At 33.5% G+C, this 21,008-nt stretch overlaps 1 protein-coding gene across 1 annotated transcript; it reads right to left on the reverse strand.

Moving 5' to 3' along the window:
* Positions 1-4,678: 4,678 nt before the first annotated feature.
* On the reverse strand, positions 4,679-10,267 carry LOC137388407 (uncharacterized). Its single transcript, XM_068074891.1, has 3 exons — positions 10,228-10,267; positions 5,248-5,457; positions 4,679-4,929 (listed from the first exon to the last, which is right to left on the reverse strand). Exons 1-3 carry the CDS (start codon positions 10,265-10,267, stop codon positions 4,679-4,681), a joined length of 501 nt encoding a protein of 166 aa, XP_067930992.1.
* Between the last annotated feature and the right edge of the window lie 10,741 nt (positions 10,268-21,008).

Below are 21,008 nucleotides of genomic sequence, written 5' to 3' on the forward strand. Positions count from 1 at the left end.
ACACCATGATACATAGACTTCCTGAAACCTGGTAAAACATTAATATTGATCAAAATGTGAATTTTTGTGCAAGTGTATTTGAGGGTGTTTACACTGTGTGCCGGTCAGACATTTAATATATTGTGTAATCGGAAGCTACATTTGAAAATTTATTGCTGATTGCATGGGTTTGGTTTAATATGTGGTTACCTATCGATGTGCATGTACATAACTTGAAATATCAAAGTTCATAAAAATCAAAGGTAGATTTACATTTTGGTCTCTTTCGATATTATTGTTTCACCTGGTTGCAGTACACCCATGTATTAAAAGTATGTTTTAAAGCAGTCATTGCACATTAATTTTTTTTTTCTTATTTACAACAGAGTACTTAGTATGTCTTTCTACTACTTATCATAGCCTATTCTGCAAATGATTTTTGTTTCAGCTATGTTGTTGCTCATTCTGACATTAGCTATTTCAGATTAGCGATTTCTCATGTCAAATTGCAAAAAGTATGCGCTCAGAACTTGAGTACTTCACATATACCCCAATTACATGACCAGGGTTTTACTTAATTTGTTTTATATTTATATATTGCGCTATATAAATCAGCATTAATCTATTCTAGCTTATTCGAAACTGTTTTTAAGTTGTCTTAACATTTCCAACCACAGAATAAAATTGCTAGCAATTACACAAGATAAACTAGTGCCTGGTCAATTACCTTTGAATTCTAAAACCTGTCTTTTTTGTATTCGACATCATCAGGTGTGCAGTAAGGTCACCCAAGTAATACACTATTGATTATGTTTGGTTTGAAACAGGGGTTTCAAACCACTATGGAGTAATGGAGCAATTATATTGCTGGTTTGAGCTAACAAAACAAGTAACGCCGGAGTAAAAGACAAAATGACATGTTTCTAAACGAGAAAATGTGGCACTGACCACTAGGCCAACTTCCAGCTGACCAAGAAAAGCTAACCGAAAAGGAAATCAGGCGTTCACAAAACCAGAAGATGTCCCATTGTGTGACTCAGCCCTACTATGACACCGTAAGATATCAAAGTTCCTACCATTTTTGTTCAAGTTACTCATAGCCAAATGCAAAATAGTATTTATCATAAAAAAGACCAACTTTTTCTTTATTTCAGTGAGATCTTTGTGGTGATTACACTAACTGGAGATTACACCAGCTAATGAAGTCAATAATTTATGTTTTAGCTATTTGCATGTTTTAATGAATGCATTTAAATATTGTAGTCCACAAACATGGCAATGCTTAAAAAGTCAGTCATATGTTTTCCTTATCTACCGTCTACTATTTACTGCCACTGAAACAAAAAAACAAAGACATCACATCTCATATGACATTGTCTAAGGTATGCAGTTAGAACTGGAGTGTTCCACATATACCCTAAACGCATGACCTACGACAAAGAGATATGAATGCACTTTTAGTGTAGCTTCAACAATACATTATTTTATTGCATTGTTGTATCAGGAAAAAATACCAGTTGCAAAAGCATTTTAACCAAAGTAAAGTTTGGCAGTAAAAATAAAGAATTGGCAGCATAAAAAAGTATCTCAATTAATGGGATATTTTGGGCTTGAATGTAAGTATCTTAACAATTGGTTTGCTTTGGGATATTTAATATTTTCTGGTATATTGGAGTTGTCACATGATAAGCAGTTTTATTACTTCATAGACTGTGTGACAGCCACAAAGTCTACACATTGTCCATAGAATGGAAATTGTAAATTTTACGGATTAGACTTTAAACCCAAAGCTTAAAAAATTGTGTGATCAGAAAACACGAAAAAAATCAATTCAGGAAACTGATCAAGAAGACTTGTAAGAACCTGGTACAGTTTGCTGCTTTCCAAGGACGAGTTTAGGTTTTCTGATGTCCGCCATGTCATTTTGAATGTTTGTTTAGAAATCTATTTTTTACGCTTCTCGAATATCAGACTACTAAACCGCCATCGTTAAACATATCATAGGTTAGATAGATGCTTTGCAAAAATTTGATTGGTTTCTCACTAACAATGATCAAACTTTTTGAAATACTGTAAAAGAAATACAATTATTAAGATCGCTTTTAATCTTTTACTTAATGTTATAAAAAGTTTATGCGGATGTTAATGCAGATATGTAAGAGAGCTGCTTCTTTGACTATATCATCTGCTTATTTTGTATGCTAATATATTTGGATCAGTCTAACCTTTTCTTGAAATATATCCTATCGTTTGATAAGCCTACTCCTTGATAGTACAGGGGAATTTACACAATTGCTTGTTTGTGAAAAAATTTCACTTTATGACTCCTACTGGATTATTATTAAATAAATAGTATTTATTAATTGTGAATTCACCCACACCAATTTTTGTTTTTGATCTCTAAGCATATTTGGCATTTTTACTTTAATTGCATGTATGTGTTTTGTTTATTGCTAGTTTTGAACAAGCCTAATAGTCATAGTTGATTTCCATGCTCTCTATTTCAACTTTAGTAGTCTTTGTTAAAATCAAGGGTAAATTTGTAAAAGTACCAACCTACGTATCGTAATGTGTAGCAAGTTAAGCTAACTCCTTTCAAGTTGATACTTGGGTGGTTTCTAAAATAGATTGTTATTATCTCCATAATTACAAGTTATTTTATTGCTCTTAAGTTTAAGTTACAATTACGTTCTCAGAAGTACTCACAGATATTTGAGCTATTTTATTTCTTATCTATTTGGAACATACGTAATAACGGATAGCCCAAAATATATTTGTTTAAGTTTTTTATGTGAGTTGTAAGCATGTGTGTCCTTGCAGGAATGTTACGGGTAGTTCATTCAGTGCTAACAAGAGCGTCAGTGAAATCATATGCTTTGAAGCAAAAGCAAACTGCTTGAACTTCTTCTTGTCGTAATTCTTTGTTGATGAGTTTAGTTTGTATTTCAGACAAATTTCTGTTTGTTAGTTTGTTACAAATGTTAGTAGATGTTTAACTTTGTCACTATTTGTGCACTATTTTTGTAAATAGTAGACACACCATAGCTAGAGACCGACTCATTCGCAACTGTTTTTCAAGAAAGTTTCAACCTATCTAAAGCATGTTCTGATATTTCTTACATATTCATGTTTGTTCTGGGTTGCCCACTTGTGTGACCATAAAAATACTGGTTTGGCTAAAGTTGTAAATAGGCTCTGAACATTTTTAGAGTAAAATAATTTTGCGCATGAATCTCGACAGAACGCTGGAGGTGAAAACTCTCACAAGACTAATTAAAGATGAAAAAACATTAACGCTAGCAGCAGTTAGTGGCTTTTGTGCGCGTGATTTACACTGCATTGTTTTTGGCTTCTTTGTATGCTATACTTGCTATATTGGTTTAGGTTGCAGCTGGCTACCAGCTATATTTGTATAACTCTTTGCTACTGACAGCTTTTGGTTCGGTTTAATCTTATATTTTGTTTATTATAGTTGTTTATTTATTGTAAACTTAGTCAAAATTTAGCTATATGCCTCTTTGCTTTTTGTGAGTTATAAAAAATTAAGTGAGATTTTTTATATTTACATTTCCGTTTGGGGTCTGTTTGTAATTCAGTTGTGAGCTACGAGCTACTCATTTACTTTCTTTGTTTAAAACCTGTTGTTACATAATTAAAACCATTTCACATGTTTGTTTTTATAAATTGTTCCACAGTAAATATATCTACATGACAATTTACAGTTTAAATAAAAATGTTTCTTCAATTAACAATAGACAGAATTATTCGTAAGACTATTTAGTATCAGAATACCTAGATTGTTTGAAGTATTTAGAGCAGCTATACAAAACCATTATAGATAGATACTAACAACATTTGTTTTTTATTTACATGCACAGCCACTCATTTGGTAAAAACTGACAAGCACTGACAGCTTGCATCACTAACTTACTATGTTTATTACTCATTACTTTTATAGTTTCCCTACAGTAGGATTGAAATTGCTCTTGTGAAATCTCATTGATTTGAGCAATGCAATTCAGAGAACTAATGAAACAGGTATGACCTCTTTTAGCCGTACCAGTTGAGTTTACCAATAGGATTATCTGAAACAGGTGATATCAGCTTTGAGGTTAGGCAAAGATGATGTCGTCGGTATCACGTACATCATCCAACACGTTCAGTAGTTGGCTTCAGAAGTCACACATTTCACCTTGACCTCATGAACTCTTTGAGCACTTCTAGCACCAAGGAGTATGTGAAGAGTATCAAAGATGCTAATCACCAGTCTCTGTTTGAAAAAAAGATGGTAGTTTTAGCTGCAGTAGTCAATGTGAGTCTTTTAGCATTTATCAATTTCCGTGCAAAAACCTTAGTAGATTTTCAGGTTCTATTTTTATCTTAATTAGCCTTTTTTGCATGACTTTATTTGTTTGTTTTGTAACTTCAGATAGTTTGGAGTTTATTTTGTCAAGTTCTTTAAACATACAATTTATTAGCTTAAAATTTAAAACATTTTCAAATCAAGTTTCTTGCAAGGACACAAACATAAAGATCAAACAATACATCACAATGAGAATATCAAAAGGCAATGACAGTTACTACAATAATACTATGGCAATATAACATGAATGACCAGAGAGTTTCAGTGAGAGACATTCCTTGAGCATTGCTACGAGACTGTTCATTGTCAATGTCTAGGAAGTAGTTATGGATAGCTTCACTTATTAGCAAAGCCATGCACTTCAAACTCATAAATGTTGAGAGTGGTATGACCCATCAATTGTAGCTGTACAAACTGTGCTTTCATAGCCTGAACACATGCTATGGTAGTAAAAAATTGGTTGAGAATGCCTTCATGCTGTTCACACAAAGAATCAGGGTTGTTGCTGTAGAAGAGTTGATCTTCTAGGATTGAAGCTGTCACAATGGCGTTTTTCACCCTTCGATAAACAGCTGGATAGGGTGAGTCTAAAATACAGGGAGGTTTCAAATTAAAAAACTGTGGAAGTAGGTATAAAAAAGGTTGATTCTCACAGACAGAAGAATATTTAATTTATTAACCGCAACAAAAAATGGTTTATGAATACTTCTTCAAAAGTCTAAATCGGCAAGATTTTAGTAAGACCTAAATAAATTATCAATATCTCAGTTATATCCATCAGCTGTTGAGTTTTTAAATTTTTAGAAGCACATATCTATAATCATTTTATACTTTAGCTAAAATTGCATGCTTTGCCAAAACAGACTTCCATCACTTGTTAATAACAAAGTTCTTTAACTGATTACCTCCACGATTGAGAATCCTAATGGCCAAAATGCAGTGAACCTGCTCTAAGTCAACTCTGAGCCATGGGGTTACTTCGTTTGTAGTGTGAGCAATAGAGAGTCTCTCATTATCAGCTGGAGGTCTATACACTCCATCAACAGCGAAGTGACCATTCAAGAATTCTCCAGTTAACTTTGATTGGTAAACTGATGATAGGGTCACGCTCTTTCCTAAAATTTTAATAATAAATTAGTGACTGAAAAGTTCATGAAAGGTTACAGTGACTAAAAATTGTTAGATTTGTGCAAAACAGTTCAGATTATTATCCATTTATCTCATTATGTTGTTTAAATATAATTTTTCTGGTGCATCAAATTAAAAAAAAACATTGTGCAAGTGTTCTCTTTTGTAGCATAAAAAGTATTTAACAATTAATACTTCTACAGCATCTAGTGTTTAATTGAATATTAGGCTTTTATCTATTGTTTCTATTTATATTTTACTGTGTTAGTTAATAATTTGGTACATTTACATTTGATTATCATTAAAATTCTCACTTTTGTTAATTCACTGGCTAAATTATTTCGGTTTTATGTCTGAAGTTCCAAATATGTGGTTTCTTGTTACTGAAGTTGTCTACGGTAAAATGCTGTAACAAACTACTAAAACAGAAACATTGATATAGCAAACAGTTTTGGGTGTTTTGCTACCAATTAAGCTGCGGTGCTTTTACCTCAGTGGATTAGGTCATAGTATAAAAGTGCTCTACAAGATGTATGTTGTTGTATATTCATTATGTAACACATTTAGGATAAATAACCACAGGCTAAATGATTATGGCTTTGGCGACAAGGAGACACTTGACCCCCGTGGATATATAGTGGCTGGAGATGAAGCTGAAGGCCTCCTGCAATCTTGAGTTCACGATGAGTGATTAATTGCTTCCCTGAGCAATATAACATGACGTCGTAGGCAGTCTTTTTTGGGGAGAACTGTGATTGGTGACAACTTATCATATTGTTATGGCGCCTTACAGTGCCTTGCGTTGCGCATTCACAACACGAGTTGTACAACTCGAGTTGCACAACTCGAGTTTTGAACACGCAACACAACTTTTCAAAAATAAAGTGCAATATATTGGTATTACGGTAGTAGGATATAACCGTAGATCTGGTTATATTAACAATGGTACATCAATAGGCACCCGTTAGCTAATAGAAATTAAACTATATATGTATGTACTGTAAAACTAGAACTAAATGGCAAGTTATAGTGTGCCGAGTTTGCAACTCGAGTTGTACAACTTGAGTTGTACAACTCGAGTTACACAACTCGAGTTGTACAACTCGAGTTGCAAACTCGAGTTGTGTAAATATATATCGAGTTGTACAACTCCAGTTGCACAACTCGAGTTCATCAAAACCCAAGCGGAGTTCTTTCAACAACAACTCGAGTTCAACAACTCGGCTTGAGAACATCTCATCATTTCATTTTCTCTAGCTACGGTATATTTTTATATGAAACTTTTTTTGGTGGATCATTAAACGTCGTTGACATAATTTCTATGTTTGTTCATTTTTGGTGTTCATTCAGTTTCTTGTCAGGTTCTAGAGAGATAACTTTTTTTCATTTGAAAAAGAAGTGGCCCAGCTCCCACATAGATTGTTTTTTAGTTTGCTTTTTACATTCTGCCATTGTTTTTGTCTCGTTATATTTATAGAAAACAGTATGCGCAAATATCGCCAATATATATAATTTAAATGTGTATATATATTTAAATTATTATTATTAAATTTCTGTAAATGTTCTGTAAACGAGAAACCCAATTACTCACTTTGCTTTTTTTTGAACCCATGTTAGTTTTGCGTAACACAACTCGTGTTCATCAAAAACCCAGGCCGAGTTGTACAACACGGCAGCTCGAGTTTTACAACTCGAGTTGCGACCGCACAACACGAGGCACTGTAAGGCGCCATATATTCTGGTGAAATGGTGAATAACTAGTGATATCGGCGATCGTTAGTAGTGATACAGTGGTTAGTGATTTTCCGTGGTGTATTTTCTATGATAATTGATGATACTATACAAGGTGAGTGGGGATTACGCAGTGTTATGGAGGTTCTGAACGGTGTTTGGAGGCAAGTGTAAGCTATTTTGAACATGGCTAGAAATTTGAATTTTAATGATTTTCCGAAACTAGTAATTAGTAGCGACGATGTTGGTGGATCAAATAAAATTGGTTAGCTGAGTTTGATTTAAGTGTTGAAATGATCACACTAAGATTAGGTGAAGAAAAAGTTGCAGTAGATGGCGTTGAAGAAACTGTTGATGTAATTAGAGGTAGAATAAAATTAGTACCTTTGTTGAATGCCGTTGGTAAGGCAGGTAGCGCAGCTTTGACATATTTAGCTTTTGATCAAAAAAGTGCAACTTCTACATATGAGAGATTCATGAAACCTTTCAAAAATGTTTATGAATCTGAAGAAACTGTTTATTTCGAAACAATGAATTTTGTAACAGCTATTCAAGCTATAGGAGAAAATGAAAATGATTATTTATTACGAATTGAACATTTAAGTAGAAAAATGACTTTTGGAACTGAACATGATGCTTTAAGACAAGAACTTGTTTTAGCTATTGCAGTAAATGGGTTGAGAGAATCTTCTCTTTGATCCCAGTTGATGCAAAAAATAACTTGAATTGGACTAGGTTTTCAGGTATTTTGAGAGCTAAAAAAACTAGAGATTCAGAAAGAGCTATGAAAACTGTTTAGGCAGGCAATTCTAATGTAAAATTAAAAGTAGATGCAGTAGAAAACAAAGCAGAGGGTAAGGATAATCAATTTAAAATTGACTCTGATTCGCAGAATGAGAAAGAAATGAATGGAACATCTTCTAGAGATAAGTTTAAAACTAGAGGGTATGGTTAGGATATGAAGTCAAGTAAATACAATAAAGATTATAGTAAAGCTAAAATAAGCTTTAGAGTCTATAGTAGTTCATCTAGGATGTCTGTTAGAGAAAGACCACTTGAATGGCGGAGAAGAAGTAGAGATAGGTATTCCCCGAGGAGATATGATGATAGATCTAGCAATAACTTTAGACAGTATCCATCTCCAAGGGCAGATAAATTTTATGGTGGTGGAGTGAGAGGACATGAAATCATGTTTTTTCCAGAGGTAAGATGCTTTTTTGTGCTACCAAAGGGCATACAATTAATGACTGCAAGTTATGTAGGAATCAAAAGAGAGATAAGTATGAAAATTGTGGAAGTAGTGAAGGAAGAAGTACTACTCCCAGAGTAAGGTTTTCTGAGTCTAGTAATAGCAGATAACTAGGCAAGAAATTTGTCAGAGATTTATCTGTTAATAGTGAAAATATTGAGCTTACTTTTGACACAGGAGCTGATGTATCTACTCTGACTAAAAAAGCTAGTAGAAAGCTTGCTTTGAATTTATAAAAACCCGAGCAAATTTTGAATGAAGCTAATGGAAATAGACTGATTGTTTTAGGAGTAGCTGATGTAGCTAATAATAGTACATATAGAGTTATTGATACTTCTGTTTATGTACTTGAAGGTTTTAGAAGATGTGTTTTAGGTATGCCGGAAATTAAGAATTTAATTTGTTAGCAGTTATTAATGCTTTGTGTGCAAACGAATTTGAACCCTCGAAGGAATTTCCTTAAAACTTTAAGAGACTATGAACAATGCCCGGTATTTTCAGTATTGGCTTGAATAGGAATGCTGAACCTGTTAGATTGTACGCACCTAGGCCTATTGCAGCAGGTTTGCGTAAAAAAGCTAAAAGAGAAATTGATAAAATGTCGGAAAGTAATGGTATAGAGCCTATAGAAAAGGCAACTGATTGGTGTTCTGGTCTTACCATTGCTCCAAAATAAGGTTGTAAGATTAAAATGTGTGTAGGTATGACCGATTTGAATAAATGTGTTAGAAGGAAAGTACATTCCTTAGGTATATGTATACAACTTTATATCCCTTACGTAAGAAATCAGACATGTTGAGTATATTGTCAAAAGGAGTTATGTTTTCGAAAGTTGACGCTAACTCGGGATTTTGGCAAGTTAGACTTGATAAGAAATGCAAGAAATTAACGACTTTTGTGACCCCATTAGGTAGATTTTGCTTTAAAAGAATGCCTTTTTGGGATATCTTCAACCCCTGAATTTTTTCAGAGAGAAATGGAAAAGTCATTGCAAGGTTTAGACTTAATTGTATGTTTGATGGACGACATTTTAGTTTACGGGAAAACTGTAACCGAACATTGGTAATGTTTACATAAAATTTTGAAAATAAATGAGAAGTCTGGAATGATTTTAAGAAAAGAAAAATGTGAATTTGGATGCACTGAGATGAAATTTTTAGAACATTTGGTTAGCAGTTCTGGTATTAAACCAGACCCAGGTAAAATAAAAGCTATAGTTGAAATGAAGCCTCCGAATAGCATAAAAGGAGGCAAGGAGATTTACTGGAATGGTAAATTATCTGATGAAGTTTAATAAAAAGTTTGCTAGTTTATGTACTACGATTTATGGAGTAACTGGTAGTAAATCGGAATGGTTTTGGGATCCTGACCAACAAAAAGCTTTTGAAACTGTTAAGAAAAATATTTCAAATAGTCCAATATTAGGTACTTTTGACATAAATGCTAAACATAGAGTCTCAGCTGAAGCTAGTAAAAATGCACTAGGTGCAGTTTTGTTACAGTGTAACGAAGAAGGTGCATGACAACCTGTAGAGTATGCTTCTAGAAAAATGACTGAAACTGAAGGTCGATATGCCATGATCGAATAGGAAGCTTTAGCTATGACATGGTCATGTGAGAAGTTTGATTACTATTTAGTTGATAGAAAATTTGAAATAGAAACTGACCATAAGCCTTTAATTGCAAATTCAGGCGAACAGGATTTGTCTAAGCTACCTGTAAGAGTACAACGTTTTAAGTTCAAACTAATGAGATATGATTATGAAATTTTCCATACTCCTGGCAAAGATATGTTCATTGCTGATTAGCTTCGCCATCCGAACACTGGTGCTGTTTGTGATGAGGTAAGCAAAACTGTCTGTAATAGGGTAGAAGCTTACGTTAACTCAATAGTTTTCTCTTCTGCATATGGGAATGTTAAAGAAGAAAAACTTAGAGAAGAGGTTAGTAAAGATTCAGACGCTCTTAAGTGTAGAGTATTTGTATTTTGGTTGGCCATCTGAATTGGATGGTTTTAGTAAAAAACAGATAGGTTTATATGGATCTAAAGAGAGATTAGGTTTTTATAATAATATGTTGCTATATGACTCTAGGCTGTACATTCCTAAGTCACTGAGACCACAGTATTTGGAAATTTTCATGAAAGTCATTAGGGCATAACAAAATGTCGTATATGAGCTCAGCGTCATTTTTGGTGGCCTGGTTATAGTAAAGAGATTGCAGATTATATAAATAGATGTAATGTTTGCATTATGCATAGTCAAGTCAAACACCAGCCCATGTATTAAGCAGAAATGCCTTCTAAACCACGGTAGATGATAGGTTCGAATATACTTGTGTTTGATAACGAAAATTATCTAATAGCTATAGACTATTATTCAATGTGGATAGAAAGTTTTCGTATAGAATCTCAAACTGCTCGAGAGACAATTCAAGTACTCAAGTATCTGTTTTCTCGATTTAGTATACCTAATGTTATCAGGTCTGATAATGGTACTTGTTGTGCTAGTAAAGAATTTAGAAACAACTACTAGTAGCCCACGGTATCCTTGTTCTAATGGTTTAGCGGAAAGTGGAGTAAAACTTGTTAAAGGATTATGGGAGAATGTCAAGATAAAGTCATGGCATTGTCTGTGTATAGGACTACACCTTTTGCTTTGGGATATACGCCAAGTGATTTGATTTTTGCCGAGCTATTAGATCAAATTTGGGATTCCCATATGAAAGTGATGTAGACTATGAACTGTTTGAAGAAAACAAAGTTAGACATAAAAAAATAATTAAGAGACGTTGGGATAAAAAGTAAAGAGTTTCAAAGTTAGACAAGTTAAAACCTGGTCAAATGGTTTATGTTAAAGCTTCTACTGATGTAGGTTCTAAATGTATAGTTTTGAGAAAGGATAAATCCCCTGAAAGTTACTGGGTTAATGTAGGCATGAGTGAAATACGTAGAAATAGGAAACAAGTGTTTTTGTTGAATTCTGATGACGCATATACATCCTCAGAGTTTTCTGATGATAAATGTTTTCTTTTGTCTAGTTATTCGTCAAAAGAGGGCAATTCTGAAATAGTAGAAAATGCGAATGATTTATCTGAAGGTCAGGAGGACGTGATTCCTGATTAAGAGACCCATGAACAGGGAGAGGAAACACCTGGTGTTGCTGAGCATGTGAAAGAAACTTTTGGAGCTGGTGAACACAAGGGGGAAACTCCTGTTTTTGGTGGGAGAGAAGTACCAAGAAATAATAATGATTTGCCTAGAAAAAATTCTAGAAGTGAATTTGTGCCTGTTAGTAGAGAACCAGTTGTCACTAATGCAGGTCGAGTTGGTAAGCCACCTCTGAAATATGATCCACCCTGACGCCTCAGATGAGAGAGTAGTTCCTAGCAGAGATTTTAGTAGTGTGGAGAGTAAAGTTGTGGAACCCAAAGAGGAGGTCCAACCTGAAAGCTCTATTGAGAGTGCAGATGAAGGAATTGAGATGGCAGATAGAAGTGGCAATGACGACCAGTTTGCTGTTCTGAGCCAAAAGTTACAGGTAACCCAGTTGCAATGAATGTCGAACCTAGAAAGACTGATTGGTACAGTGAGAGTGTTAGTGTGGAGGAAGATGAGTGGTTAAATGGTTGAATAAAGACGCGTAAGTAAACAGAATAATGGAGAAGTAAAGAGTTATCTACACGCATCTAATTTTGGACTTACAGTAGTAACTGTGATGATGACTTAAGGCTCTTGTGATTATCTAACCAGCTTGGCTTGATAACCCTGGTTGATTGGATTTAATGCTTGCTTGATAAGCAATCATTTATTCTGCTAGTAGTGGTTGCACTCAGGTGAACCTTTAGAGTATCGAAGTTATAATTTGTATTGGATTAAGCGTTGCGGTTTTGAAAAAAGGGCATGTTTTGTAATCATTATGTAACACGTTTGAGATAAAGAACCACAGGCTAAATGATTATGGCTTAGGTGACTAGGAGACACGGGACCCCCTTGGATACATAGTGGCTGGAGATGAAGCTGAAGGCCTCTTGTGATCTTGAGTTCACGGTGAGTGATTAATTGCTCCTCTGAGTAATATAAAAATGTAATTCAATCAAGTATGATATACTTTTATAAATGTATTTTGGCATAATATATAGTTACCAATGTAAGTGTTGGTTTAGCTGGAAGATTTATTATCTTTTCTTCTGCTAAAAAATAATTTAGCTTTAAAGATTGAGACTTGACTAAGCAAGCCTCATTATTGATATATAGCCATAGGAAACGTCCAACATCCATTAAACATCCAACATTTCAATTACGCCGCATTGAAACTATTTAAAAACATGTGATAAATAGTTGGCTTGTTTTCGAAAGATTATCTAATAAACTACAAAACCTAACATTATTTTTAAGCTGTATTTAGATGACTATGTTGATAACCCTCATGATTAATGCTGTAATCATACGTTTGAAGGTATGTTCATTTTGACTGTCTTACCTCTTGCAAGGAGATGATCAACCTTTTTTACATAGGCTTCAGTTTCCATGCTGCTGTTTCTAGTAGAAGCACTTATTTCTTGCTCAGGATTAAAACATCCAAAATGATTACAAGACTTTTGTGTACAATTGTAGTTGAAACCAACACAGCCTGATTGGATGTGGCATTTACCGGCGCACTGCAGCTTGCTTGAAGCTAAACTCCTATTGTTGATCAAAGGTGGAGGAACAAACGGCAAGTCGGTCTTTTCAAAAGACATGGTAAAACACTGAGCTTCCTTGCTTAGCAACATCATCCAGAAAATCTCTAAAACAAAGTTTAGTGAACAATTTTAAGTTAACAGCTTATTAAAATATTGAAACCATTGTAAAAAGCTATTTATCACAAAGCGTAGACTTTGTTTGAAACAATTTTTTGTAAATATGATTTGATTTAAAAAATAAAGCAATGCAAATCTATATTTTACATTTCACCTTTCAGATCCAGTTAAAAAGCAAGTTTATCATCTTAGTTTAACTTGCAAAACATCTGTAATTAATATCCACTGTATTCTTATTAAAACTTGAGAATAAATACTTATCACGTGAATCTCTTATTGAAGCTGTGATATTATATGTGTATATATTTGGAATTATAGCGTTTAGGTTGATACATTATTTACATGTACTTGGTGGCTTTACACATATATAAATTAGTATTATCAGAATAAAGAAATTTTAAAGACAAGTTTAAAAGTTTCAAGTCTATTCAGAAGACTTGAAGTACAACTGAATATGATAGCAATGACCACACCCTATTACATTATTACTGCTTGATACTTAAAGCATTACACGCTACCACATTTTAGCATTTAATGCTCCAAATGTTTGTCCATGGACCTCCTCTGTTACCTCCTTAATGCATAGCGTTTCTTTTTAGACCAAGTAAAATTTAAACAATCTAATAGCTAGCATTGTCATGAGGTAAAACATATAAAAAATTGTTAAATTTGAAAATTAGGGTGTTTTTTAATTAGAGCTGAAAACCGGCTATGCATTTTTTAGCTTTATGGTTTCATGGTGATACGCAAATATTATTATGTAAATATAAACTTCCGCAAACACTTACTACCTGTATTTCTCTTATTAAAGCAGTGAAATCATATTCATATATTTGAAATAGTGCTAGGTAGGTCAACACATTATACGCATTTAGCTGGTGTGTTTACTAATTTAGAAAAAAATGACTAGATTACAGGCATTTCAAAGACAAACTTGAACCGCATCAAAATCCTTCAAATAAGATTATATTATATGAAGTGTACACTGATCTTTACCATTACGTTTAATTGCATCAGACCATAGCCAGACATGAGGCTAATCAATGACTATACTATGAGGGAAACAATAACTCCCTGCTTACATAAATCATATAATAAGAGGTGGCTGCGGACATACATTAGTGTTACATGAGACACGTGGGATTTTAGTGCTGGGAGGTTTTATTTGAGTTTACTTTCTTTAAGATAAAAGTAGTCTTGCTAAATCATTCAGGTAGCATAGCTTGACAGTCTTAGTTGTGTTTTTAAGCTTTAAGAGAAATTTATTTTATTTAGTCTAACGACTTACAAAATAATACGATAAGAGAATAATTGAAACTTTTCATTTTCCCATAAAATGAAACGACGGTTAAATGCAGATGTTAGATCCAATTAAATTTTTAAACATAGGTGATAACAAGCTATTATTACAATAAACTAGTGGTAGGTTGTTGTAGGTTGTAGGATTTTTCTAATAACTGTTTTGCAGCTACACACTGTTCTTTTAATCTTCCCTTCTTTCATTTTAACTGAACTAATCGGTTTATTGTTAGACAGAGATTGATGGTGCGGATCTGTGTGAGGCCATACAGAGATGGAGTTCTTTGTTTGTAGGTGGTGCATCAAGTCTGCTTTCATTTCAACTGAACCGATCGGTGTATAGTTAGACAGATATTGATGGTGCGGATCTGAGTGAGGCCATACAGATATGGAGTTTTTTGTTTGTAAACAGGTGCATCAAGTTTGCTTGAATGAGGAAGTATTGGCTGCTTAAAAATAAACTTGTGCAAAATCTTAGTAGATTTTATCAGAGTATCATTTTTTTCTATCATTTGTAATTGTTTTTAGTGATTAAAGTAACTTGACTGTCAGAATGTTTCAATGTGAAAACCGATAAAACTTAATCATAATTAAAACTGTTACAATTCTAGGCGATTGCTTATGCAACAAAATGACAAAATTTTAACTGAAGATATAAAAATAAATTATATTACAAACGTTATTGAAGTTATTATAGTGATGATATAGTAGTTTATAATCTCTTCGTATCTAATTGACATTTATGTTTTTGTAATCTCAAACATAGTAATTTTCATTTTTCTTACATATTATTCATTACTTGAGGATTGCCTTAGCAACATGGAACTTCAAGTAGCAAGAATGATTGTTTTTAAGTTCTACCTACACTAATTTATAAAATGGATAATCACGAATTGTAATAGTTCCATATTAAAGATGGGATTAGCAGTTTGGAAAGGCATGATCGATTATCGGTGGAGTTGTCCCACCGGTAGCGATAGCTATCTAATTGTCAATGAGCAGACAGAGTTCGCCGATACTTATCGCGTGACTTGGCAGCTGGTAAAACTATCGTATTATCATGCCTGAAAAGATCAATGATTGTCGGAAAGGATAGCAAAAGGAAAAACTGCAGAAAATAATCTGCAGAAAAAACAACAAAAACTACAAGTAAACTTGAATGGGACCGAACGAAAGTGTTCGAGTTATCAGAGCACTGTTACAAGTCCATGTATTTATTAGTAGATAAGTGTAGACATACAAATAATATATAAATCAGATGCATAGGTGGCTCGTTGCAAATTAAAAGGTTTCTTCCGTAAAGCTTAAAAAAATTCCTAAGAAAGTATAGAGACTTTTTATCACCTGAGATTAGTTTGTTGTTTTAGGTGATTTGATTGCCAGGACGTTTTGAGATTAATATTGGCAAAACTTGATTGCTGTTGAAATGAGAGATCTTTTTTTAAGCGTTTTAACCAAAATAAAGTTTTTGATATTTCTTTGATTTTATTCAAAGGTTAGCTCAATTTTTCTTTGCTTCAAAAAAAATTTGCTGATGATGGTAATAATGACGTCTAAGAACTACTAAAAGTTAGGATTTATCTCCTTGGCTTGGAATGAAGTGATATTCCAAAGCGAGAACAATCGTCGCAGTAGCCATTGGGCAAAAAACTGCTCAAGTTAATCAAGTTGAGGTCAAGTTATCTAAAGCAATTTATCATTGTGTGGGAACAAACCAAACAAATCTGATTGAATTAACCATGTGTTCGAGCTATTCGAGGACGAGTTATCCAAGTGTGACTGTATCTGCAAAACTATGGGGTTATATTGTTTTTATTATTCGATAACGATGTATAAGTTTTGGATGTTTTGATAGGCTAAAAATAGGCAACATATTCATATTGAGAAGACAACTATCGACTAACGCAATCGAGTATCGAGCTATCGTGCAACCTTATTCCATATATGTAAGTGATTTTCAGCATACTATTTTCGCATATAACCTTCTGTTATTACACAAAGATATAAAAAGTTATTACACTGTTGTCAGGTGTTTAAGGAATCTAAAAAATCTGAATGCAATAAATAACTTCAACTATTATATACAGTTACAAGATTACCCATTAATAGACTCACCAAAAGTAATTGTAAGGATGAACACTGACTTCATGTTGGCTGACGTTGATATAGCTGATGTTGCTTCTGTGAAAGAAATGTGATGAGTGTAGACAATGTTGAGACAAGGTTTTTATAAGCAAATAATCTCATAGCTTTAATAACACTTTTCCATCAAATTAAAAAAAAGGTTTTACAGTATTGAATGTTGTTAGTTGGCCAGCAAACAACTTGAAGTACTATCTCATCAAGCGTAACCCTCAAACTTTTGTCTTTCTTATTACCACTTTCATCTTTGTCTTATTCATCTTTTGTACACAATTCCGATGAAAGCCCGACAGATGATTTGGCTGAACTCCCTAGCAAATAGCCATCTGACTGAAAACTTGTTCACATAATATTGCTGCATCTCAGCGGTGAAGCCAAAGTATTTTGGTGATCGTCAGTGACGACAGGCTTAACACTATCATAAACTCTCAAGTTTGAAAAAGTATTTTACTGAACTGGACTTCAACTTTGTCATATGGCAATTTTTTATTATCCATCTGATTTGGTTTCGGCTTTGCTTTCAGTATAACTTACAACAAAAACCGCTGAACTGAGATGGAGAGCAAGCATGCATAGTTTCTCTTTCAGGAGGTTTGGAAAAGATTTCTGTGATTAGCGTAACAATCCTGTTGTTATTTTGTCGTAATCAGAACACCAACTGCCTAATTCTAATTTTGAGACAGTTTTTGGTTGATGTGATTTGGCTGAAAAAGTTGACAGAAAGTTTGTCATTGTATGACGAGGGCCAAAAGACATCTTGTTAAATATCGTAAGGCAAACTGTTTTTATAAAAAAGATGTTGTAACCCAAAGTCTCGCGGCATTAATTAATTGATAACTTAGTGGGTGCAATCATGAAAATAGTATGCAGTCCATGGTAAAAGTGAAGGGTGTGACAAGAGCGCCCTAACCTTGTGTTCACGCTACTTTGTTAGCAAGCTTGGGATTTGAATGTCACTAAAACTTTATAGTTGTAACGGAACAGACAAATGATAGACAAATGGCAGACATACAATGCGACAAGCAGATAAACTAGCCTATTGCTCCTCTTTGCATGGGTATTAAAACAGCTTATTAACAGTGGCAGGTAATGTATATATATATATATATATATTTATATATTTATATATATTTATATATATATACATATATATGAACTTGATAGGCTACCCCGTGATAGGCTACTCCATTGGCTCTGCATGATTTATATATTCGTTCGGTGATTTGCATCGCCATCTTGGTGAAAATGCGCGTAGTGCTCTTCATTACGAAATGTTTTTAAATCTTGCCCTCATGATTATAATTAGTAAGTATAGCATTGGGGATAGTAGCTTACTGATTGAGCCATTGGCAAAGTCCCAGGCTAATGACAAGTTGCAGGCAAGTACATTACCCACCACAGTTTATAAACCATTTATAATACCTGTGCAACTTTGGGAATTTGTTTACGTCACATATACAGATTAGATCAAGTGAGAAATAGATCATCTTAGCGCATCTCTATATATGTGCTTCATTGTATATGATAATATACAAATAACAACATATATGTATTACTACTACTGTGTGGTTGATTTGCGATTTAGGCGGCGCGTCATAAAGGAGTCTCCCGGATTTCCTTTACACAATAATTTAGCAGCAAAAGACCAGTCGTCTCTACGTGACATCTAAGTCTGTTTTGATAAATTGCCAAAACATTAAAGTTCATTTCTTCTGCCACAATACTGTCTGAGAGAGAGATAGAGAGTCATAGTAAACGACGTTGCGATCATTACATATTGCTTTTTTAGAACACTTGAGAAGTTGGTTTGTGCGAAAAAACCAGTGATAATTTAGTCAAATGGTTTACTAGCAGTCCAAGTATCCCAGTGCTTGATTTTTAGCACTTCAAAACTCTTTTTTAATTGTATCAATAAATCATTATTAATACAACGTCTAAAATCATTTTAATATTCTGTAAAGTTTCTTAACCACTTATAGCTTTTATAATTAAAAAAAATCCTTGCATTGCTAGAAATCTAAAAAAATCAGCTGTAAATATATCTAATTTTATAATTTTTGTGCATCATTTATTTAGCAAGACCCATTTAGGAGAAGTCTAACACAAAGTTCATACCATTTTCTTTGTCATTTAAATTCAAGATAATATTAATTAGATGGAAAAGTAAAAATAAATGATGATCATGATAAAAGTTGTAATAGTGATCTAAAATGTTAGACCTATTGTATAAAACTGATGCAGCATCTAATGTATAAGATACTAACTGTTGTTGGACTAAACCTAAAATATTTTAGAGTCTATCAAATTTTCTAACTTCAAGATTTGCTAGAGTTAGCTTAGTTTCTTTTACTATAGCATATCATCCACTATCTTCTCCAGCACATCATTCACAGGCATACACAAAACAATCTATTTTACTGAGCAGCCTCTCCTCTGCAATGTTTTCTATTAGTAAAGTCAGAATGGCCAACAAATGGGAGTTGGGACTTGGTCACTATCCTCTTTCTCAATCTCAAATTTGCCAGCAATTTTTAGATTTTCTCCAGTTACTTTGGCTCAACTCAAAATGCATGTGAAGCACTCACAATAAGTTGAAAGTGTGTTGGGCAAGTTTGATGCGGTGAAAATAGAATTTTTATCCTGTATCTTTCTTTCAAATATTGCCACAGACTCTAAACAATTCAGCAATGATCAGCCTTCACCCTAATCAACTCATCTCCTGAGCCCTAGCAAATTTTAATTTGTATTTACTGAGTTATTATGCATTTTAAAATTTGTATATAATTTTTATGTCTAAACCCTTTGAAAAAATAAATAAATGTAACTCAAATATGTCTTCCAAAGCATTAGAGAAGGTTCTGGTAATTTTGCGGCTTTTTAATAATTCTAAAATCATAACTGTTTCCGAATGTATATCATCTGATGATAGCTCAATATTGCAGAAGAAACCAATATTTCTAGAGCAAGCTCGTGAAAGATGTGATGGATAACACTGATATTGACTAAATGTTAATCAGTTTCCTTGGCCTAAACTTTATTCTATAGTTACTATGGCAGCTAAGATGAGAGAGCAAAAATCGAATGTTATAACTTTATAACTTCAGATCATGCTTTCTGAAACACTTCAATCAATACATGAGAAAATTGTTTTTAAGAAACCATTTGAAATGTGTGATTGAGGTCCTATGTGGTTTGCCACTATTGTGAGATGCCTATTTATAGCATACCGGCTCGCTAGCATGAGGAGAGAAGACTGTCTAAGTTTGTAACCACATGGCAAAGATAGTTTTGCAAATTTTACACAGCAGCGTAAAACCTTCAATGTAAGCTTCAACATGTCAAGCATTTTGGTATATTTTCCCTATACCAATAAGTTATCAGAAAGCCTCCTAAGCAATGTTGTAAAGCCTAAGATTTTAGAATTACCAACTAAGCATGGCAAAAAACACATTTATTGTTGCATGCAGCTCATTGCGAGTTTCAATATTCATTAGATAGAGACATAGGAAATTTAAAAGACACAAAACCTTTGCTTTGAAGTGATGATGACCCTTACCAGTAACTATGATTAATGATTGGAGGCCCTTGGTCTTAGTGATCTTTTAGTATCTCGGAGTCATTGTTGTATAGATTTAGGTTACTCTAAAACACTACCTTTAATACCGATTCAGTTATTTCAAAGTTACATTTCATAAACTAAAACCACTGAACACACCAAACAACATTATAGCTGTTTTCTATCTGTGACATCTAATATATATCACAAAAAAGTTACTTTGGAATAATATGATTTCCTAGTGATATTATCTGTTTTCTCTATGACCTAGTTTTTTTCATCATTAACGAATAAAATGAAGTTAAGATCAAATCAAAATGTTTTGGCATTTTTCCAGCTCTTTGGTGTAACATAAAAATTCAAAATAGCGCAAACTTTACAACTTCAGGAATTTTTTCAGGACAAAAAAATAGAAGGATTGACTAGCTATCAACATGAAAGTTAGCTAGTTAAGGTACATAAAGTTGGCCTATAAAACGTACCTAGGTAGCATAGGTATATCTCCTGAGCCCTAGCAAAGGTTAAGCTGTAATGAATGCATAAACATGCATTTCAAAAATGGTCTATAATTATTACCTGGTATTTTTAAATAGATCAGTGGATCTCAAAAATATTTTACAAAAATTACAAAATGTTGTATTAATTTGACTATTTTTATAAGTTGAAAAAATACCTGTTTCTGGATATATGTAATCTGATGATAACTCAATATTGCAGAAGAAACCAGTTGTTCCAGAGCAAGCTCGTGAAGAGTGTGATGG

The sequence above is a fragment of the Watersipora subatra genome, chromosome 2 (assembly GCF_963576615.1).
Source record: "Watersipora subatra chromosome 2, tzWatSuba1.1, whole genome shotgun sequence".
Lineage (NCBI taxonomy): Eukaryota > Metazoa > Bryozoa > Gymnolaemata > Cheilostomatida > Watersiporidae > Watersipora > Watersipora subatra.

What these genes read in the sequence shown, in the direction of transcription:
- LOC137388407 (XM_068074891.1), bottom strand. Translation starts at nt 10,267, where the DNA reads ATGGCGAAGCTAATCAGCAATGAACATATCTTTGCCAGGA. An exon ending in TGAACATATCTTTGCCAGGA is followed by an intron (nt 5,458 to 10,227) that starts GTATGGAAAATT and finishes TTAAAATTTTAG; the next exon opens with GAAAGAGCGTGACCCTATCA. An exon ending in TAGGATTCTCAATCGTGGAG is followed by an intron (nt 4,930 to 5,247) that starts GTAATCAGTTAA and finishes CCTGTATTTTAG; the next exon opens with ACTCACCCTATCCAGCTGTT.